The sequence below is a fragment of the Cydia splendana genome, chromosome 4, assembly GCF_910591565.1.
Source record: "Cydia splendana chromosome 4, ilCydSple1.2, whole genome shotgun sequence".
In the NCBI taxonomy this organism is placed as follows: domain Eukaryota; kingdom Metazoa; phylum Arthropoda; class Insecta; order Lepidoptera; family Tortricidae; genus Cydia; species Cydia splendana.
The window spans coordinates 21,804,303-21,829,112 of record NC_085963.1 but is presented as its reverse complement, the minus strand read 5'-3'; the positions used below and the strand labels follow the sequence as shown (position 1 = coordinate 21,829,112).

At 37.7% G+C, this 24,810-nt stretch overlaps 1 protein-coding gene across 3 annotated transcripts in view; it reads right to left on the bottom strand.

The window, feature by feature from the left end:
- The window catches only part of LOC134790163 (solute carrier organic anion transporter family member 74D-like), a 72,864-nt gene that overhangs the window by 36,536 nt on the left and 11,518 nt on the right, over positions 1 to 24,810 (bottom strand). For 2 of the 3 annotated variants that reach the window (XM_063760976.1, XM_063760975.1), the window contains exon 2: positions 1,026 to 1,753. In XM_063760976.1, the coding sequence (XP_063617046.1) occupies positions 1,026 to 1,683 (658 nt within the window). In that variant the 5' untranslated portion in view covers positions 1,684 to 1,753. Of the gene's footprint in view, positions 1 to 1,025; positions 1,754 to 1,848; positions 2,721 to 24,810 lie in introns of those variants that run through there. The other variant, XM_063760974.1, reaches the window with a different exon arrangement.

Here is a 24,810-nt window from a genome sequence, read left to right as displayed (position 1 = left end):
TAAGCATTTTCAACGGGCATAACATTGTTTTTAGGGTTCCGTACCCAAAGGGTAAAACGGGACCCTATTACTAAGACTTCGCTGTCCGTCCGTCCGTCCGTCCGTCCGTCCGTCTGTCACCAGGCTGTATCTCACGAACCGTGATAGCTAGACAGTTGAAATTTTCACAGATGATGTATTTCTGTTGCCGCTATAACAACAAATACTAAAAACAGAATAAAATAAAGATTTAAATGGGGCTCCCATACAACAAACGTGATTTTTGACCAAAGTTAAGCAACGTCGGGAGTGGTCAGTACTTGGATGGGTGACCGTTTTTTTTTTGCTTTTTTTTTTGTTTTTTTTTTTTTTATATGGTACGGAACCCTTCGTGCGCGAGTCCGACTCGCACTTGCCCGATTTTTTGTTTTATATTGTGTAGATATGAGTCTTTTCTTTATTTAAGATAAATTAAATACCTTAAATAATTTGATACAAGTAATATCAAAAAGTCAAATTTTAACTTGGAGAAATTGAACATACATCACGTATACAAGACTCACATTATATTTAATAGGTACAGGGAAGAATGGCGGCGGGTTGTGAAGCTCGCCACCAATCACTGAAATGATGAGAACGACCGAGAGGTGACAGAGTTGTCAAGAGTAAACCGACAAGGAATAAGAAGAATACAAAATGTTGCCATATTTAATTATTAAAATATAGTGCATATTTAACACGCTTAGATATCTTCTTGCGAGCGTAGAAGATCTCAAAGTTTGTAAAGGTAATGTATAAGTTTTCCTGACACACAGATCAATATGGTACCCCGAATATTTAGGAGGCCAAGACCAACACATAGGAGAATTTTGAAAATTTGAAAGTAATGGTGGGCTTTTGCGCTTTTCAAGATATACCATACCCAGTTGGGAGGGCTAGTGGTAAAAAGAGGTCACTGTATTTCTGGATTCGAGCATTTAGCCACGTCGCCATCTATCCCTTTGTGTCTTTAGAAAGTCACTTAAAGTATCAAAATAAACACTTACCCATGTATAGTGGCGACTGTCGGCTGCCGACGTTGTCGTCGACATAGGGGATCCCCAACGTAGCGATGCCCGTCTGTCCCACGCCCACGACCAGCAGGCACACGAACAGCCACGGGATCACCACCGCCGTCATCGACGCGCGGTTCGCGGTACTCTGCACGTGCGCGGCGTCACATGAGCTATTGTTCGTCGTTCCGTTCGAACAGATCGGAGCTGCCCCGCCTCTGTGGGAATCTAAGTGAACATCCAACAGTTTCGTCCCGTATTTCATGTGGGGCAGCACGCAGCCGATCACCCCCACGGCCAGCACCAGCATCATGCACGCGATCCATCGCGGCCGGTGCCCTCGCCCCGCCAGATACGTCAAAAACAACGCCGTACATATCTGACCGATCTCCGTCGCCGCCAGCAACGTCCCGGTCGTCTTCGACTCGATCTTAAAAAGTTTCTCAACTGTTGTCGTCACGCTCACGAAATACGTGAGGAACATCCCCTGCAGCACCCAACCGGACAGGAAGACCAGCATGAAGACTCGTGTGGAATGGAAGGCGGAGCGAGGGACGGCCTGCTGGGGCGGCAGTTTGCAGTCCAGGGAGCCATTGTTGTTTCCTGTCGCTAATTTTTCCTGTTCCTCTGGTGTCCCTTCGACTCCCCTCATGGCGTCCTCGGCCGGCGGGCCCGCGGGGCTCGCCTCCCCGCCCGCTGGTACTGGAGCGACCGCGTTCGCCCTGCGACAAAAGAGGCACATATCAGAACGAGCACATACATACTTAAGGTAGGTTAAGTGCGACACGCTTATCTCCAATTAGTTGAGCTAACTCACTTCATAATCGCAACTCAAGAGCGACTGACACAATTGAGCGGTCCGCAACCCTTAATCTACGCGATCGGCGGAGCGGAAACGGATCGCACGCGAAGTTCTAGTGGTTAACGGAATACTGCAAAAACTAGGATCGTGGATGGTGCGGGCATGCGCATAGTGAGGGCGAGGGTGGAGGCTGCGTGCGCGCGTCGGCGCGGCCGAATGCAACTGCAGAGTGCGGCTGCGAGTGCGCCCGCGCGACGCCCGGCCCTGCTCCCCACACGGGGTTTTTATTGGTCGTCCATACGTTTTTTGCGGGACACGTATTTACATACGATGAAAGCCGTCTGCGCGCCGCCCTCACAGAAGATTCCCTCTCGTCTCGTCTACGGAATGTCTTTGTCCCTCAGCTTTAAGCCCGTATCAGTTTACAATTTACACATAGATTTAGAAACAGGGGCGTTTTTTTGTTTGTCCGGTGCGTCACGTATCGGGTCAAGTTACGGATGTTCTCTAGCTGAATTAACTGTCACCGAATTACAATTTCATTGACAGCGAGCCATCGTAAAGCTAGCTAAGTTCGCATTAACGGCTCCTGTGGAATATTAATGTGAAACGAGTCATACAGATAACAGGACTTGCGAAACTCACCAGGCCGATGACCACCGGCGACTCCGGGTTGAGCACTGAGCCAAGTCTAAGAGCTCTAGGAACAGAAAAACCGATCTATAAACTGTGGCGTGCGCGTTTTTTACGAGCGATACTTAATGAAGCGCATTGGTTACTGCACGCCGAGATACAAAAGTTGTGCAATGGCGGATTATCGCGCGCTATCGCTGCAGTGATAACGGGACGCGGACTAGCGCGGCAGGTTGTTGCTACCACCGCGCCTAGACATTTATCATGGATGACCTGCGCGACACGATCTCCACAAGGACACTATTCAACGGGGTTTGCCGCCACGTCTCGACATTTGACACACGTTTATTAAACTTTCTATAACAAAAAGAATATCGAATGGACGAGCAAGCTAATAGTAATCATTAAAATAAGCCGAATTGGTCTTCAGTTCTCAAAACAGATATCTTATTGGCAAAAAAAAAACGTTTGATATTCTGCCAGACTCATAAAAGCAGCTTTGAAAACATAAATTTTTTGATTTGTTACTTTTGGTCTGTACCTATCTAAAACCAGATTTGATCGTACTATTACATTTATCTAGCCTTGCCTTGTCTACCTTATTTATGGGATTATAACTTTTCATTTTACCGGTCAGAAAGTAAGACTGAGCACATAATACGAGCCTCAGCGTAATCAATATCAATCTCGATCTCATCACAGCAAATTGATCTCACGTCCATGTTGCAACCGATGTATGAAAGCCAGTCTATTACTACAAACTAAAATTTTACGAAAGTAGACTTTAAATCGACGGAATAAGATGCGTAACTGGTCAGTAGACTTGTCTTCGATGGTCCATGACCACTAACACAACTACAATAAGATGGTTTATTTAATCTTAACCGATTCACTCCCAATAAATTTTATATAGACACGCCAGCGGAATAAATTGAATAAACTGTTTTTGAACACCTATAAAAAAGATATTCAAATAAGCTTGTACAAATGAATAAAACGTATGTCTGAAAGGTCTGGCCTTGCAAAAGTTTGGAATTGCCAAAAAGGACCACTTAAATCAATGTCAACCCATGTCAAACCTCTCGAAAAGTCAAACATACATAATATACAAGGTGAGCGAAACGATCGGGTCAGAATGATCATTATTAGCAAGTTACTTTGAAATGCATTAATAACACAAAATGTCATAAATTATAAAAATATCAAGTTTATCAATATGAGATACTTAACCAAAATTATAACATAGTATATCACACATATTCATCAGTCATCACTTTTCATTTTACCTAACAATAAGCAGTTAGATAACTTTACCTATAATTTTAATTTCTAGATTCAAAGATCATCTCACATATAATAAATGTATGAAATGTATCCCCATTGAGGCCTCACTCTGTATAAAAGGGATATATTGTTATATATAGTGTTTTCGGTAGCCTTAAGGACTCATACATACACTTTGTAATTCATATCAAACGCGACAGACATCGGTAGATATTTGAGAGATCGCGAGATGAATAAAAACATCAAGGCAGCTTTGCTCCAGGAAAAAACAACCAAAGCTGTGATGGATAACATTTTATTATGACGACTGTGTTACAATGTTACGGGCAAATACTTTTAAGCTACATTTTGGACAGGTTGGTACAGTCGGTTCCCTAACATAAGTATCCAGTTTACTTTGCCACTTGGGTACTTACTTAAGTTGGGGCACCGACCGTACATCCAACATCGTTTGTTACAAAAAATAAAAATACTTACCTGGTCATGATGTTTACCTACTTAATATCTGGGAGACCGAGTTTTGCTCGTAAAACATATAAAAACTCGTTTTCCCGGAGAATAGATCGATTTTTCGCCGCCGAAACCCCCCATATAGCAAATTTCATCGAAATCATTAGAGCCGTTTCCGATATCCCCGAAATATATAAAAATATATACAAGTATTGCTCGTTTAAAAGCATAAGATAATACCTATGCCGTAAAATATGTGCTATTGATAACTTGACATTAAATTTTGATTGTGGCAAATGAAAACTCGGTATCCTAGTAATTCAAGTTATCAGACTTCTTCAGAAGTATTACAAGAATAGTGTTCGTAAGGAATATTCTGGTGGCAAGCTCCAGGTGCAAAGACTGCAAAGTCACCCCGAGGCCTGAGTGAGAGGGCATAGTGCGCGGTCAAGGCGAGTGGGCAAACACCTGCCTGCTCTTCGATAACACTAATCTAGCTGAGACACCATTCAGGACGAGCGTGCACTCGGAACCGTCGGGATGAAAGGTTTTTGAAAGAACGGGTAAAAGATACTCGTATACAAACGGTAAGTTTCAAATATAAATATCCATGAAATTTTCCACATTTTCGACTTTAAGCAAATTTTCCCACCTCGGACATCTGTACCCCTGAAACTAAGCCAAGAACCGCAAAAACGGACGCTAAAGTCGATACATTAACTGAATTACTTTTCAAGCTAAAATTATATTGGCATTAAGATACGCCATTGTGTAAGGGAGAAAAGAAGAAATAAACCGCCTAGAAATATGTAGAAGTAGAAGAGTAAGCAGACATTTTAGGAGGCATAGTAAACACGAGCCAATGTCGACTACTTGGCGTAACTATAGTCAAGATATTGTCGTTCAGAACCGAGCTGTGATAAACTATACGGCATAGCAAAAAATATAGCCTATATACGTCCCTCCACTGATGGGCACACAGACCTTAAGCACGAGAGCGATCCAAATAGGAGATGGTCACATTTAAAGGAACACATTAAAAGTATAAAAGAAAAGAAAACTAGAGCAAGGCACCACAGTAAGCGTTGGGAGACATCCGTCATGTCTATATAAGATGTAGGATTAGGTGTCAAGGTGTCGTAGAGAGTCTAACCCCCTTATTCATAAAACTTTGCAATCTCTTACAAACCTCTGTTAAATTTTGTCTCTTTCTAACACACAGAAATGTTAGATAGGGACAACGGTTATCAGCGGTCTGTTTGATTTGACAGACGTCTATGAATAATGCCAGAAGACAGGGTTCAGTGATCACTTATATAGCAGTCTTAGCACCTTTATAATAAATTTAATATCAATTTCACGTTTATGTTTTTTTAGAATAAACTTTTATGCGCTATTCGTGTAGTATCATCACATATTAAATTTCACCATGGACATTTAAATTGATCTGGCAATTTGTGTCTGACCAAAACGGTGATAAAAGTACACGCTCGATTTATTCTATCAGTTGACAGTGTTAATGCGTTAATCATACTACTCTCCTAAATCATAAAGATCAGTTTCGTAAAGCAAAATCCTCAGATGACACGCCAAAAATAGACAGACATCTTTTTTACCATTCTCGTCATATCAAGGTTTTCTGTGCGCGGTAATATAGTCCTCGTGTTCTATTTATGGCACCAAAAGAGACGTAACATCGCAACAGTCGTATAATTTTTGAAGTACGTGATATATGTTGTTTAAACGTATGATGAAAAGATGTTTTATTCTATTTTTGAACATTACGATCCAGATTCAACCTTAATTACGATGGTCATAGGCAATTATAAATTTACATTTATCTGTTGCAATGTATACCCAGCTGCAAAAGTGCTTGGCCATGCAATTTTGCAGCTCGCTGTACAAATTACTTCGATTCATTTCAATTATCATTGTTTATTTAGGTATGTTAAGATAAATTAGTTAATATAGCTGGACAAAACAAACTCATAATTTAAATCCGTAGGTAATAAAGATATCTTTAGCATTGAAAAGGTAAACAGTAAAGCTATTAAATGTAATAAGATGCAACAGTGTTAAATACAGATAGGAGTATATAGAAGCTGTTAAAGTTATTTAATAACAAGTGAATGTTGACTATTTACCCGCGTGGTGCTTTGAAATGAATTAAATGATGTTGACGTGACACTTGAATGTATATGATATGACCTAACTAGTCCTCATGACAAAGTCGAATTCAAACAAAAACAGTAGGTTATGGCGATATAATAGCTAGATCGATAACTAATTCATGGAAAGGAAGGCAACTTTGATGCGTCAAACTACAATCAGATATCATGGCCTAGAAATTATAAATCGCGATATTTCTAATTGCTCCTTTATAGTACATTTAAAAGTACTATATGGTTCTCCCTCTCTATCTCCTACTCTCTGGTCGCTGGTCCCATGGTGTGATGAGTTGATGACTGTGGAGCTTATGCATATCATCTTTCGATATTATCAATCTTTTACCAGCTCTAAAACATTGTTTTGACTGAAAGGGCCATTTAAATTTCTCAACTTGATTTATTCAAATATTGTTTTTATTTATATGTGCCTATACAATTCTTGAAACTGTTGTATTATTTAAACGATGATCTTGAAAACGATATAAATACCTAAATCATATCCAACGTAAATTGTATGCATATTCCTTATAAAATTAAGCGTAAATTGACAATGAAGAATTCAGAGTGGAATCATATAAAAAAAATTAGAAGATTAGATAGATATAACGGAATTTAAGTCATAAACCACTAGCTCATTAGAAATGTAAATATGCTAAACAATCACGAATCGTTAGCCCTCAGCTGAATGGATATACAGTCTGAGCCTCGAGTGCCTAGGACCGGATTCTAGAACAGGTCCTTCAGTAAATAGATAATCGCTTGCTTTACGTCACAGGTTATGTAACTGTGAACCGCGAGATACTTAATCTGGCGGTTTATATATATTTGAACCATTTCGCCAGCTGTTTTAACGGCAGAAGAGGGCCAGACAGAAAACATACGTTCATTCATCAGTATTCAGTAATCAGATACTTACTTACTGCCTATTTTTGTAAAGAAGCAATAAGTAGTTCAGTTTATTTTGGTAATATGGTATTCTTATCGTTGTTATAACTTATAATATTACTTGTTTCAATATTGTATTCATGCCAAATAATTTTCAGATGTTACGGTAATATAAAAAAAATGTTGCAAGCAATACTGTAATATTACAAGTATTACAACAGATAGATTTTCTGTCAGATCTTATATCATACCAGCTGATGAAATTAATCTGCGGAACAAAGGCCCTGCCTTGACAATGTTAACAGATAAGCTCTAAGCTACTGCTAACTTACTCTATATACTATTAAGTCTTATCAGTCGACAATAAACACAGATTATTATCGATTTGAATATTGTTAGCATCGCATGTATCGATACGATGTTTTAATTAAGAATCGATTAGCATTTAAAACGGCTCGGAGGCTGCAGATTCCAGTGCGCGGGAGTAGATCCAGTCATGTTAATTGACCACATACGTAGCAACAACAGAAAGGGCCCTTAACGCCACAGGCGTATACACGCCATTATCGTTTATTCTTCTACGCGAATACCATTTAAATTATTCAAGCTCGAAAAACCTTAAGGCCTATTTTTGAGTGCCTTTTACAGAACCGGCAAAACACTAGGCATAGAGTACGTGCTGCGGTGAACGAATGCATAATTATCGGAATAAATGCAATAAAGTGCAATACAATGCCGAGTGGGATGTACTTGTACATCTGGATAATGAATCGGTTGCGGTTCGGCCAAAAGGGCAGAAAAACTTGATACCCTCCCAAGCAAGCATTAAGAAAATTCAATTACTCTAAGTAAACATGTTCCGACTGTCAATAAACGGCTTAATTTGGTTTAAATTAAAATAAAATAAAATGCAAAACCCTTACAAAATACAAGCTTCAAAGAAAATCAGAGATATATTTAGTCCAGAAATAGAATATTGCACATTAAATTAGTAATTATTGGGTCCAGCAGAGGTGTGTTTGCAACGGACATCTGGCATCTAAATACCTTTAGTAAGTATATTTGCAAATCAAATTAAACTTATTGCGAAGATTAATTTCAACAGCAGCTGGGAACCAAGTACAAATGATTTATCCGAATTGATAAAACAGGCATTTATGCAAAACCCTAGCCAGATTACACAGATTTGAATAGTAATTAAGTTTGTGGACACAGACGCAAATATACAGGTGATCGCAGAGGTCTGATTGTAAAATATACGTCAATTATACTGACAACTGAATGAACTGTGATCCTTAACAACGCCATGGTCATGTGAATTGTTCAATTAAATAAATCATTCCTACTTCAATATCCATATCAAGCACTTATTTCAATACACAAACAAGAACAGGACAAAGAAAACTCTGCCAAATATGCCGTGAAAACAAACACAAAACAAACTACTAAATACAGAGACAATAAAGCAAACAGCAAAGCTAAAGAAGTCCCAAAATAAATGACGGCCGATAAAACAAATCCATAATGAACCGAAGAGAACACAAAATTAAAACAAAAGTCTGATTAACAGCAATAATTCAGACAAAAAGGCGGCGGTGGTGTCAAACAAATCTTCCGAGAAGGTGTGTCTGCATAAAACATTGGCGACGGGACCCCGCGGCGCGAGATGCGAGCGCGCGAGACTTACTGCGGTTCCCGGGAAAATTAAACCTCTTTAATATTGACGACTGCAAATGTAAGGACATTGTAATCTGAGCTTCTTTTAACCCTAACATTACATTACTGCACTTGCCTTTTTCCGACTACTAAGCCATCACAAGAACGTGTGCCTTTCTGAAAGAAAACTAGCTTTTTTGAATTTAGGAAATTTTTCGTTATTTATTTTTAGTAAATACAATACATTTATTTCTTCTAACGTATCGATTACCTTATTGATGTATCAGATATTAATTGCAACAAAAACGTTACAGCTGCAATTAGTCATTACTCATTAAATATGGCAAACCTGTAATTTAAAAAAGTGTTAAGTAACAATGGCGGCATTGTCTATTAATGTCTTTACTTTGACGAAAACATGCTAACTTTTAATTGCACAGTTATAATTAACTATAAACGTAGAAGTCAAACCATACGTAGTGGATAATTTTAATTTATTTAAAGGACGGATAAGATCATTGAAACAAAAAGTGTTGTGGTATTTCCAAATGTACATGGTCACCTTCGTTTATATGAACATGAATATTAATGGTCAAGTATAGATTTGTCTATTCATAGTAGGGTGATGTCCGGTGGAGTTGCGCAATAGATCCTTGACATTGTTGATCTCATGCGTCGAGCCGTGCCAAAGCCGCAGGCGCAGGTAACCGTCGAGAGTCTAGAATAATAATAGGTGTAACTAGGATACAATCCGCCAGGCATAATAAGCCACTGAGTGTTACAACATTTAGATGTTACTAAGTTGTGATCCAATAACTAGAGTGAATAAACTATCTAGCTCGAAAGATTTAACCCAAGATCTCAGTTGTGACCTGTGGATGCCTGTGGGGAATAGTATACAGTGTATATATTGTTTGTTCATGGGGACTATGCACTAACAAACAACACACAAGTATCATTTCACCCGAAACGAACATCAATCGGTAAGTTCTCCGTTCTTCGGTAAAAATGGAACCAAAATGGATTAATTATATTTTGTAAAATAGGATATTGCTAGAATTCTTGTAATTAAACCTACAACCTAAACTTTATTACCATTACAACACAATGTCTATTAAAACAGAAAAGGCTTCCCCTGAATTTCCGCGCTACAATTCACAAAACCTGTCTCCAGGCAGACCGGCGCCAGTTTTACACAGTTACGTCACAAATATAGTCTAACTAATAGACACGGTTTTAAAACTGGCGTCGGCCAAGGTCGCTGTCAACGAATCAGTACTCCAGTACCACCAATTTGACATCAGTCACCTCTGCTTATTGGACGAAGTGGAACGTGTAAATGGAGAACACCCTGTAACCGTTTAACGAGAGAGCAATGATGAAACGTCATGAACTTGAAGGTAAAGTCGATTCTGAAACATTTACTGTAACTATTAAGGTGATAATGAGGAAAAAAGTCAAGAACGCCAAGTAGTGGAGGCTAAACAACAAAAATATATTAGAAGAGGAATCAGAGGTGTAACGAACAAGAAATACACAGCTGAGGAAAATGTTGCGTGATCGCGGTCTATCTGGACATTCTGGACAAATATATTCTAAAGATAATTTAATCGTAACCAAGAAGTAATCATTTTTTAACAATATAGTACGGGACGGATTGAGCAAATGAGGAATAAATGTCAATATTACTAATATGATTCAGCATAAAATATTAGACCGTGACAGGTAAAATTTCACCACAGCAGGCACCTGCCAATTTGATACAACTGTTTTGCATATAAAGAGCTCGTGTTGTTTGTTGGATACATTTTGTAATCTTTTTAAAAGGGATGCCTTGCCAAATTTTGCAAGACACAAAAGATTTAAACATTAAACGTGTTTTATGACACATTGTTCTTTAACACATTAAACGTAACGTAGAAGCATAAAAAAACTACCTACTACAGGACACAACACACAGTATTATAGTGTGTTATCTTACCTACGTAGCTTCTGTCCTACAATAGTTTAAGTAACGCACACATGCCAAGCAGTTTTCTTGCAAAAATTAGAGTGCCAGCAGTGTATGACTAATTTTTGTGTGTTGCCCTTGGATGACGACGCACCTTCATTAAAACGTGATTTTCGGCAGTACTGATCCCATTAGGGCCTCCGCCATATTTTAGCAGCGGCATGTGAAGTAGGGCATTAAATTTAGTGCATTTTATTTTGCAGATGTATGACGTCAAGCGAAAAAAGTAACAGACTATATTGGATCTTCAATAAAGCTCGTCAAAGCACAATTTAAATTGCATCTTATACCTACTGATAATAAAGATATAGATATACGATGTTCTTGATCTGATCGTATGTAGATTCTCGTTGACATCAACACTTAAAGGTGGCAAATCGCTATTTTTCTTTCTTACACATTTTGTTCACATAAATCGCACCTACAATTGTAGAATGCAAAGTCAACGGTAAAAATATGGGTATAGACAACTTACTCAAAAATATGTCCCATAGTTCTTAATTCACTGACATAAGAGTTATGGGACATATTTTTGAGATGGTTTGTACAACCATATTTTTACCGTTGACTGTACAAACAAGTATACAAAGTGTTAAGACGAAACGGGAGCTGACCTAAAAGTCAATTTTGAGATTTCAAGCTGAATATACCCGTCGCTCTGACGGGGCGTGAGAGACTGTATTTGTGTGTGTAATGCACGCACACAGATGCGTACGCTTGCACCCGCGCGCGCCTCATTGCCGACAATTTGCAATGTTATTTTTCGTGCGTTACTGCCTCGAGGCGTTCACTTATTACTTACTGTGTTGCGATTGAATTTTTGACCCGGCTTACGTTTACGGAACTCGATAATCTTTCTACTACTGTGACTTGGCTTTGTTTACTTGACTTTGCTGATCAGCTTATTGTTTTGGACTCCGTGAGTTGTGGTTACCTATTGGACCGCACGCAATTCATCTACCTTTATTCAAGTAATTAAGCGTAATTAGCCGAAACCTTTATAAGAGTGTAATTCATAAGAAGTACATAAGATATAATTTATGTACTGGTTTGCTGTTAGCTTTTAATTGTATCACTTTACATATATGTTACTCAAATAACTAACACGGTTACACTGTTGTAAGAACATTATTTTTCAGGTAGGCCTTATTATACCTACTATAGGCCTTATTACCTCCTAGTACCTTAGTAGTACTAGTACTACTACGGAAATTGATTCAAAGACTCAAGACTGACTTAAGTGGCAGTAGGGTGTATAGGGTTTTTTCTAGGCTTAATGAGTTCGCTGAAGCTTATTTTTTATACTTAGCGCACAGAACCACTAGTTTAACAGTATCAGCTCTAACCACATGTCACCATTTTGTCCTTTACGTAACAAACTCAGGGGCCCAGAATATCCGATGTACCTATCAAATCAAGGTTCTGTACCAAATAAGGCCCGGTTATTATAGTTCGTTATTTTTTAGCATTAGAAAGAAGGTAAACAATCATGACGTGTCTTTTTATTAATAATTATTGAAAAACGCTTTCAAAAATTAGTTTATATTACTTATGAAAGCAAAAGAATATAAAAAAGTATATGATTAATACATACATACATACATACATACAATCACGCCTATTTCCCGGAGGGGTAGGCAGAGACCACGGATTTCCACTTGCTACGATCCTGACATACCACTTTCGCTTCCTTCACATTCATAACATTCCTCATACACGCTCGCCGGTTTAGGGTGCTCTTGCTCATTAATATGATTTATAATTCTAACATATTTGCTATGACTTATTTTTCAATGGTAATTTTTAATAAGACATGTCAAAATCTGTTACCTTAATGCAAAAAAACGAACTTTAAGCGTGCTAACTTTCAAAATTTCATTTTTTATAAGATAGTTTAAGTAGATGGGCAAAAATTTTGCGTCCATGTCCACCAGTGAGTAAGTGATTGAGATACCTAAACATTTAACTTTATAATGTAAAATGATATAATTTACTAACCTACTCGTTTAATTTCAGGTAGGTTGAATAAGGAACCAAGTAACCATGGGGAGGAGCAGTATTTACTAACATTTTCTTTTTGGGTCTTCAGAGTGTATCGTATCCTTTTTTTTGCACATATTACACTTAAATATATATTCTCTGTGTAAACCCTTACGTCTTTCAATGACAAAGGCAAGATCAGCAAATGTACAATTTGTATGATCGTGCCTGATATTTGAGATCACAGAAAATAAATATTTTAAATCCACTATTCTGCGACCTTCTAAAATTTTGTTTTATCATGATTCATGATCAAAAAGCTCGGATTCAATAGTCATATCAAACGTCGATTATGCAGTTGATGATGAGCTTGCATTTTCTACCATTGGTGCTGCAAATGCATCAACCGGTGGCGATAAACTTTGCCCTCTTGTAAAACAAATTACTATTGTGATTGTGTCCAGCAAAAGGCCAAAATTCGGTTTACTTTCCTGTTTAAAATATTACTAATTTATTCATATTTCAGATTAGGTACATAGGTAACTGTCTGAATGTTACAATGCCAGCTGGCAAATTCTATCACATTTGTTTGTTTGGTAGTCATGGTAACATTCACTTACATTGATATCCTTATTAAGATCTGTATCTTATTATCCAGACCTTAAAATATTGCCACCGTTGCCCTTTAAAAAAATACTGTTTAAATAATTGGCTACTCAAACAATGCTTCTATAGTATAAATAATGACTACACAAAAATGGGTAGTATTGTATATAATGCACGAAATAAGGCCCGATTCTTAAGCGGGTTTAAATTTTGAGGCCATGTCCGCTAATACTATAGACAAAATATCAAGTTTAATAAACACAAAAAAAACATTGATGGGCCTTATTTTATAATTTAGGCCTTACTTTGTAATTTAAAGTAGAGTTAGGCCAAGAAAAATCTATAGCGATTTTGATAGAACACGCAGTGCAAGTATTATTTCAAACGTCGCTTCTATGAAATTATGACATATAAATAACACTTGCACTGCGTGTGCTATCAAAATTGCTGTAGACTTTTCTTGGTCTGACTCTAAAATATTCTTTATTACACCACAAACATAAAAACAAATTTAAAAAAAACCGGCGAAGTGCAAGTCGGACTCGCACACGAAGGGTTCCGTACCATTATTTATAAAAACGGTCACCCATCCAAGTACTGACCCCGCCCGACGTTGCTTAACTTCGGTCAAAAATCACGTTTGTTGTATGGGAGGCCCCACTAAATTTTTTATTTTATCCTGTTTTTAGTATTTGTTGTTATAGCGGCAACAGAAATAAATCATCCGTGAAAATTTCAACTGTCTAGCTATCACGGTTCGTGAGATACAGCCTGGTGACAGACGGACGGACGGACAGCGGAATCTTAGTAATAGGGTCCCGTGTTTTACCCTTTGGGTACGGAACCCTAAAACCGATTTACAATGTAGATAAAGGTAGCAACAGGCGGTCTTATCGCTGTTAGTTCTTATTCTTCGTTTGTTTAGCATTAGAGTGAAGGTGACGTGTCTTTTTTAAGCATGCAATCGTATAATTATTTAGCTTTTTTTGTAATAGTTATGTACTTAGTGGTTAATATTAGTATTTACTTTTTTTTTTTTCAATAATGCTTAAAATCGAAGTATAGATGTCGTAGTCAGATCGTATAATCCGCCGTATTACATTACGGCTAGCCGTTATCAAAAACAGGGGCGTTTTGAAATGCGGCGGTTCGACGATTAGCCGGATTGTCATTGCGATACGTTCTTCAATAAGGCGGCCAACGTTTAGCCGCATCGTACTACTATTTTAGATTGTAGAGTGACCAGTTCTTTCGGTCGCCTACGTAACCGGAGTTTGACAATGTTTGCAATTTAATTTATTTTTACCATGGTCCCACCGCACTACATGTGTTTCTTTTCCAAAACATTTCCTTCACAACTTAAATAGACGGAGCCCCGCAAGCGGGGCTCCTATTTCTGGGCGGTTTGCCCTTCGGGCATCTGAAGCTACCTAACGAACCTAACCTACTTACCTACCTACGCTTTTTTCCCCAAAGTGTAATGTTTTCACGGACGTCTCACTAAATCAATAGGTAGGTAGGTTAGGTAGCTTCAGATGCCCGAAGGGCAAACCGCTCAGAAATAGGAGCCCCGCGAAGCGGGGCTCCGTCTAGTTAAGTTGCGAAAGAAATGTTTTTTGAAAATAAACAGTCCGACGAACTCCAGATTTGATGGACACCCCAGCGTTTGTCAGGCAGCGCCACGGGTGTTAAAAATGGGAACTAAAAACTGTCAAAGCGGCGGCTAATGACTAGCTGTATTACATTACGGCTAGCCGTGTTGAAGAACGTATGGCGCCGAATACATTCCGGCGGATTCTCATTCAGCCGCATTCAATCCGACTAATCGTTAAACCGCCGCATTTCAAAACGCCCCTGTTTTTGAAAACGGCTAGCCGTAATGTAATACGGCGGATTATACGATCCGACTGCGACATAGACATGACAACCAAATATTAACGCCATTGTAGGGCAGGATATACAGAACATGAATCATTAGTACTGTCACGCTCCGTGATTGTTGAGCCATTTAGGGTTCTAGCTAAATTGGACATTCCATAGAGCACGAGTAAGTATGGAACAACCAATTCAGCTAGGACCCTAAATTGCTCGACAATTACGAAGCGTGCCTGTAGGTACCTAAAAATTTTGTTAACCCATTTTAACCATGCAATAAAATATTTTTGATTTTGATTTCTAATTTGAAATATTAGAATCAAAAAGTTCATAATAGATTGTATATCATAACTACAAAAATGTGTTCCCTACTCTCAACCCAAAACCCCTTGTATCTTAGGATCTAGATATTTTCACACAAGACGGTTTATCGATAACTTCTTACATCACTAGATTATCGACATTAAATGTCGACTATTGCCCATCACTTTTCTGGCTGTGTACGTATTTAGAAACTTGACTCCGCCCCTAAAATTAGTGCGATAGGGACAACTGCAGCTGAGGCGAAAAATCCTGCGTAAAAATGACAAAAATCGAGGTTTCGTAGTCCTCTTTTTCCTCCCCCAAAACTTAACCAATCGTAACCAAATTTGGAAATCTAAATGATTATGAAATTATCTGTGTCGGACCGTTTTGCTTTTTTGGCTAATTGATATCAGTTTTGAATACCACGCCTCTCATTGCGGCATAGTCTATTAGGCCATTTTGGCCGTTTTTGAAGGGCTCTAGCGCCTTAAAAAACAAAAATATCAAAAAAAGCAAAACGGTCCGACACAGATATTGACAATATTAATCTGTGTTGAAAAAATCATTGCTCTAGCTTCAAAAACCACGGAGGAAAACGAGGACTACGTTTGTATGGAGGAATGACCACTCCTGTTGGCTCTTAACGTCAAAGCTAAATCGGTGACGTCAGTTTATTCATGTGTTTTACAGAAAAAAGTAGATCAGTCTTACCTTGAAATTACCGAAGAAGAATATAAGAGATCATTTGAATAAATAGGCGTCGAACCAAAAAGGTAAAAACAATTAATACAGATTTACACTCACACACACACACACAAGGGCGAATAGCACGAAATTACAATCACAGACACATTAATTAAATCACCAAACAGGAACCATAAAATTAAGTTAGTAAGTTTTCGACATAATTCTCGTATAATGAATACAAGTTTGCAACAGGTGTAGATGAGGTAAACATGTCTCTGATATTTTAAGGATTTAATAAATGCTTAAAAATACTAATGTTAATAGAACAGAGTTCGAAAAGGCTTAACCCGGTTACTATTGCGAGAATGTTAATGAAAATTTGGATCACAAATAACAACCAAAGGATAAACGCGAGTACATTTGTTTTTGGAATCAGACAAATCTTACATCAAATCTTAAAAGGTGAAATAGATAATTTTTTTAAAATATAATATGAAATATGTTCATACGAAATATGAAGTTTTTGTGTTGTAGTAAATATGGTCGAAAGCGATAAAATATAAAAATGAATGTTTAATGTTTACAAGTCACGATGCGTGTGCAACTCAGCCTGCACTCGGTGCACTAAGCTCCACAAATAAGGTCCCGTCCTTCGCAAACAACTCACCGGCCACTTCCGTCCGACGCACTCGCAACAAAACAACAAACAGAATGAAACCCAAGCAGAAGGCTTTTAACTCGAGAGAAAACCGAAACTTCTGGTTGATGATTTTTACAGGTGTAAAAAGCCACGCGACAATGTGTATTGTAAGCTTTAGGCGACAGTCGAAACACGTAGTACACGTACCTTTAAAAAACCGGGCAAGTGCGAGTCGGACTCGCGCACGAAGGGTTCCGTACCATAATGCAAAAAAAAAACAAAAAAAAAAGCAAAAAAAAAAACGGTCACCCATCCAAATACTGACCACTCCCGACGTTGCTTAACTTTGGTCAAAAATCACGTTTGTTGTATGGGAGCCCCATTTAAATCTTTATTTTATTCTGTTTTTAGTATTTGTTGTTATAGCGGCAACAGAAATACATCATCTGTGAAAATTTCAACTGTCTAGCTATCACGGTTCGTGAGATACAGCCTGGTGACAGACGGACGGACGGACGGACGGACGGACGGACGGACGGACGGACAGCGAAGTCTTAGTAATAGGGTCCCGTTTTACCCTTTGGGTACGGAACCCTAAAAATAACGGACCAGACAATATCCGTGCACTAACAAAATTGCCGACACGCCAATTAAACGAACCAATCGACTAATTCTCAAACTACTCATAAATTAGTGCACAATTAATTTGATACATTGTTTTGGCATTTGAGTAGAGACCAATCAAGAAATCAAAAAACCGGACAAGTGCGAGTCGGACTCGCCCACCGAGGGTTCCGTACTTTTTAGTATTTGTTGTTATAGCGGCAACAGAAACACATCATCTGTGAAAATTTCAACTGCCTAGCTATCACGGTTCATGAGATACAGGCTGGTGACAGACGGACGGACAGCGGAGTCTTAGTAATAGGGTCCCGTTTTTACCTTTTGGGTACGAAACCCTAAAAAGGACAGAAGTTCTTATAGATATGTAGAAAGAAACAAGTTCACCAGTTAGAATCGAAGATAAATTAGCCATGCGCAGCGCTGAAGTCGGTGTCTGACTTGGAAACGAAACAAAAGAGAGAGTGAAATGAATCAGGCGGGGTCAATCAAGGGAAAAGAGACAAGCGGGAATGGGTATAGTGAGACATCCATTAATTTAATGCATTCATTACCAATAAGTTTATGCTCTTGTGGTAGCAAGCTTTCTTTAGCCTTAATGAGTCAAAATCATAAACATACGACACGGTGTGGCGTATGACGACAAGAAAAAATAAAAATAACCAGTTTGCAATTTCCGAAATGACGAAGAGAAATTTACATTATAAATCTTTCGAGCTTATCCTTTAACTTTCGAAATGTAAACGCTGAGCTAATGAATTAATTATAATAAATAATGGCATTCACGTGTTTCTGACCCTGCAGGGTGTATTGTTCTCAACAAGTTTCATACTAATAACAATGCTGTTACCTATAACAATTATAACTATACCATAAGACTACTTTTCAAACAAACGTGTGGGAAAACAAAAGAAAACAAGAGCAGTATCGCAAAACAAAAAGTAGAACTAAAACATAATAGATATGGAAAGGACACGAAAGGTCAATACAGCAAAAAACCACTTTAGAAAAAAGACACTTATCTTGGAGATAGCGTGTATGATATGACTATTGCCCTTCTATTATGTGTCAATGTCGATTGTATCAAGTCGGTAGCAACTGTTTAATTTCTCCGTAACCGTAATTTCCTATAACCTAGTTATATAGCCCAGATCTTTAGTGTCAAGGACATTGTTCTAAGAGTGGGGCTACATAACGGTTCTGTTCTAAATATGAAATGAACAATACTTATCACACAATGACCAATTTGACATTGACAAGTTTCAAAGTCAATGAGATATTTTTCTTAATGAATAGGTATAAATAATTTTGTTAACTCTCTTATTGTCAGAGGTTATCCGCTCAAAGCAGAATTTCATATACTTTCCATTGCCACGACGGCAGGGTTATCGGGGGTCGACGAGTCCTCGAGCAGACATTTCACTGGCAGGGTCAATGGCAAAGCTATCGAGTTAGCTTACACAAGTCACACATACCAATATAATGTAGTATCCGATAAAAGTAATGAAGAAAAATAAAGGACTTGTTTGTAAAACGATAGGTATCTTCAAAGAGAGGTTGCGCTAGATAACCTAAATAAATACAAAAACCTCAGAGTTACACGCGACAAACGTACGCCTGCTGGTAGCACTCAAAAACCGAATTTCAGTGACCCTGAACTCCGCTTGACAAAGCCGGATGTCAGAACAAAAAAAGTATCAACTCTAACAGATAGCTGTTACTCGACCCACATCCATAACCTGGTTAAGGCGAAAACGCAATGTAATTTCGCGTACATTTTTGGAACACTTTTACTTCGGGCGCACGGTCCAGCGCTCGGCGCTGGGCGAATTCTGCGATGGCACCAATTTCTCTTTCAATTTCAGCGCGAGCTTTTGGCTTTGGCAGTGGATCGTCAACGCCAAGATCAAGGCCATGGCCTATGTATAACACAACGCCTTCCACTGGCCTTCGACAAAATAAAATTATCTAATACTCAAGCTTTAAAATTTTAGTTGCTACGATGATTGATGGTTGTTTAACCCTGATAAATTAGCTAAAGACGTGGCTGATACAGAAATTAATGGCAAAACCTACTTTTTGATTTAGCCTGCATTTGTTTTGAGGCAGTAAGCAGATTATGCTACAATCTTCTATATCTGATGTATACATGTGTGTATTTTTAGCACACCACGCTGACATGACTTCATACTCTAGGGAAGAGAGGAAGATGCAAAGACATCCAAACAAAATCCAAGTTAATATTTGTCAATGAAAAGCTGTTCAAACCAATATCCAATAGTGGATGAAATTGAAACGTACGTTGTAATACCACTAGAATTACAGGCGTGTTCGACATCGGCCACCGCAGCGGGAAACATGCGTGGTTAACTCTGTTACTCAATGTTTCCATAATCGCGTACACTGCGTACAGTGTCGAATATCGATGGCTCCTTGTTGCTGCACTTTTTGCGCATGTTTTCGCAACGAGCGCGTCATCATCACGTAAATCCGTCAGGCGCATGCGCTGCGTATAACATAACTTTCTCTCTCGTACGCAAAGTGCAAACACATTTGGTTCAATTTCGCTTTTTTCGCACAATCGGAGCTACAGACGTAAATAACGATTTTGATCGAGAGGAAAGGGATATCGTAAATTTGTATTTACTTACCAAGCCATAATTAATATGTGTGTTCAATTGAATTGCACTACTTTGTAGAGTTGAATCTTATTCGAACTCGTAAACGATTTCAATATTTAATATAGGTAATGACAAGACTCCGTTCGAACCGCCAGTCCCTTCGTTATCGAAAGTGTCGGTGCCTTATAAATTCGTCATGTCATCTCCATCGGTTTTTCTGTTCTATACAGGCATTTATAGAAACGTTGCAGCAGCATTCAAAAATATCTTCAGCATTAATGTATCTCATTTATGCTCTGACAACATTTAGCCGCGCTAAAACGAGTATATCCATAAAATCACGGTATTTAAATTCGTTGTTAAACGACAGGCAAGGAATTAATTAACGATATCAATGTTGCATAGAATTTGAATTCAACAACTCAGTTACATAGTATTATAAGTACCTAATCAACACCAAATGCCAACTGGTAGTGTACTAATATAAATCAATTACGTGTCTAGCGAGATATAGATAAGTATATAACCAATACAATGTAACGACATAAATTTTAAGATATGTTGAGGAAAATCTACTTCTAAATTCTGCGACATGAACCTTAGTACAGTAGCCATCAGATTTATCGGAGCGGCCTAAGTGCTCAAAATTATCTGAACATACGCTTTAATGTCTTGATAAAGAGGCTTTGTTCAGATATTTGTGCACACCTTGGCCGTTCCGATATATCTGATGGCGACTGAACAGATATGCAAGTTGCGAAAAGTTCATAATACAGGAAACGTTTATTTTGGAAATGGAAAAATTTCGATTTATATACAAAAACATGAGAAGTTTCCGAAAATTGTCCAAGTGGAAATTTCGCTATTTTAGAAAATTTTCGATGTCACATCAGTAAAGTGGACGACAGGACACGAGGACGAATCATGTATTTCATTTCATATTCGTCGTTGGGAACAGTAAATATACTGTGACAGTGACAGTACATTCAGCCACCAAGAGAATACAAGTTAAATGGAAGCAAAGCAACCGAGAGCGAAACTAATACAAAGTAGTAACTTGCTTAAGAGATTACTTTCATTCGTGATGCCGAAAGTTAACTTTTACCTTCGCTCTGAAAGCACTTACACAAATTAATTAAGACCACAGCTTCAACAAAAGGTTGTAAAGTTATACTTCGTTCTTTATGTTTTTCTTATGTTTAAACAAGTATGTGAACGAACTATGTATTGTACATTCTTTGGAATTGCGTAGACGGGTATCAATGAATGTTTACAACTGTAATTATGCGAATATGACTATGAAATCATGTTTTAATATAGCGTTGGATTGGATATCAAGATAATGAATAAAGGAGATGAAAACCACAAGAATTAAAAGTTGATTTAAGTTCGAACATGTACACAATATAGGTAAGTATTATGTAGAATTCAGGCAAAATATTTAAACAAATGTAACAAAATCCGCACGAAGCAAAATAATAGAAAAAGAGCATCCATCGTGTACAGTCAGCGACCGAAGCAAACTGGTTACAATACAAGAAGAACGTGGCTTCTCTAATTACTTTCATATCGGTTCAGAAACCCGTTGTCCGCTAAAATAAACCGACCGACATCGAAGTAAGCATATCAGCAATAATGTAGGTTAAGTCAGACCCATTCCCTTTAACAATTAAAAAGTTTTATACTTTAACCCATCTAACGAAGTAACCACCAACATATTGTTTTCTTGTAGAGGAGCAGAAGAACTATTGGAAGTTAAGAATGTAACCTAGCCTAAACGTGAGTACCTACTTAAAAATAATACATCTAACATTGAACATACATAGACTGCTAAAATTATAACCCATTGCCGTTCTCGGTTAAAAATATCTATCTACAATAGCGCTCATCGAAGTAAAAACCATCTGGTCTGGAGACGCGATTGTCATTGTTCGTGTCGCGACCGTGACCGTGAAAGTCCAATTAGAATTTAAGGCAAGAGCCTTCACTGCAACGACACGCCATTATTACGACCATTAGTTTGACATGACACAGCATATTCATTCATAAAATATAGGACCAAGAATAGTTCCTTGTGGTAATCAATTTTAAAACTTTATTGTTGCACATAGAAAACTAAAATTATTTGGTGAATTTTGGTAATATGGAAATCTAAAGTGCTTTGTAACATTATCAGCTTAAGACAGAACAGATATATTACAAGCCGCACACAATTATAATATTATTTAATGTTACTTTTGAATCACAAACGCATTACGCAGATCGACAAATAAATGAGCCACAACTGCATGCTACTGATGAGTTAATATCATTAAAATAACCACATTCCAGCATTATGTACATTGCCAGGTACTGGCTACACAAACACATGCAGCAAAAGTTCAAGTACGCGTATTAATTAAAGATCTGCGGTTTAATAATTCATTCCCACGGACCAAGTAATTAAGTGAGAGATAACTCCGAGTGCCGGTTCAGTGACCGATAGCGTCTCAAGCAGCAGTTATCTGTAGCAAAGACTAACAACTCGTGTTTTAATTGATAACTTATAATTATGTTTTATAGTTACAAAATAACCTTACCGGCGTGTGGTTCCTCATTCGAATGTTTCAGTAATTTCATACTTCTAAACTCATAACTCATTAGGATTTTATTTGTGAATGAGATTAGTACTTATTAAATTTTTGAAGTTTACGAAAAAAGCCATATTAGAAATGTATATCTACTGACTAAACGCGTGTGCATGTCACATGTGCGTGTTATTAATTCAAAATGTAACTACATGATAGCAACAAATCAACTTTATTTTAGACATTTAAATTACAATATCTAGGAGACCGAAATTTGCTCGGAAAACATAAAAAACTCAAAAAAGCGCGTTTTTCCAGAGATAAGACCTAGCTAGATCGATTTATCGTTCCCGAAAACCCCCATATAGCAAATTTCATCGAAATCGTTAGAGCCGTTTCCGAGATCCCCGATATATATAAATAAATAAACAAGAATTGAACATTTCCAATATATTACAATAAATAATAACACTGACAATGTATGATTAATACAAATAAAATGAATATGAATAATATGACAATCGCAACCTGAAAACCTTGCTAGGTTTCGTGGAGTAGCTGGGGTGATTAGAGCACCTCGGTTTTCACGCAAAATTGGCACAACACAATGATTGTGGATTTGCGAAAAATGCCCAGTAAAACTAACTATGACGATCTCAGTAGATCTAGACATTGGCAGCAGACATGTGCTATACTCTCCGCAGAAAATAATGTTTAAACAATTTCACAAAGAGAGTAAAATTTGTATAAGGTAAGGCAACTAAACATTAGAACAAATTTGAATAAGCTAGTAAGCCCTTTTATGTGGAACATTATTATGCCTCCGTGGAAACGTGGAAAATTTAGGGAAATAGTGGAAATTTCAGGAACAGCAAATAGCTAAAGGAAGCCGAACGTTGAGGTCGAACGTCTAGAGGTCGACCGGGAGAGGGAGGCTCACGAGGAATAAATATTTGAGGGCGTAGGTATACTCCCTGCGGTACACCGATACAAGGACTGTTTTGATTTAGATTAGATTGGAAGTGTATAGAAAATCAATTATTATCAAGGATAAACAAGGAGTTATATTAATAAAGGATATTAGGATATGAAAATATATATTATTTTATTCATAACCTAATGGAAATCGCCTATTTATATTAATCATTCATTAAGTGTCTATTCTACCAGTGTTTCTCCCATTGCAACTGGAAGAGACTTAAAAACTTGACCTGTGTGCTTGAGATACGATAAAACAAGAATATCATCGAGAAAAAGAGACATAATTTTACAATAATACAAGTAATGACAAGTTTAAACAAAAGACCTACAGTCCGACATACGTATTAAATACATTGAATCAAAAAACAGGAATAAATTACTTTCCTAATTACAAATTAATCTCCAAGAACAGTAAACATTTGAAATGCAGGCCAAAATGTTATTATGTACATACTAACCTATATACCGCTTGACATTGAATTTGACATATATAAGAACGTTATCGTTATCTATGTAAATGATATCGATAACAAGATAAAAAATAAATATAGAGCAAAAAAAACGGAAACACAAAAGTCAATGGTGCAATTTATAAATTGCATTCGTCTCCATATTTAAGACAATGCGCCATAAAAATAAATGAAAGCAAATATCTTTGTTTGAGTGCATTTCAACATCAAACGCAAATAACTGCCCGCGCATCCTGATAAAAGAGTCTACCAAGTTTATATCTCAAATATTTGCTCTAGGAAAATACTTAGTGCTCTACTCGTACGTGTATCGATCAACACACTTATCACTATCAAAGTGCTGCAGACCGTTTAGTGAATAAATGGGGTACGGTATTGACACATTGATATGAATGTCGCAACGCAAAATTAGGTTTATTCGAACGGAAGATAATATTGCTATTGGCACATTATCTCATTAGAATTTGGGCTGTTGAGTAAAAGGGATCCTATATCTGATCGAGCCGCCGATACGGACGTTTTATTACACCAGCTTT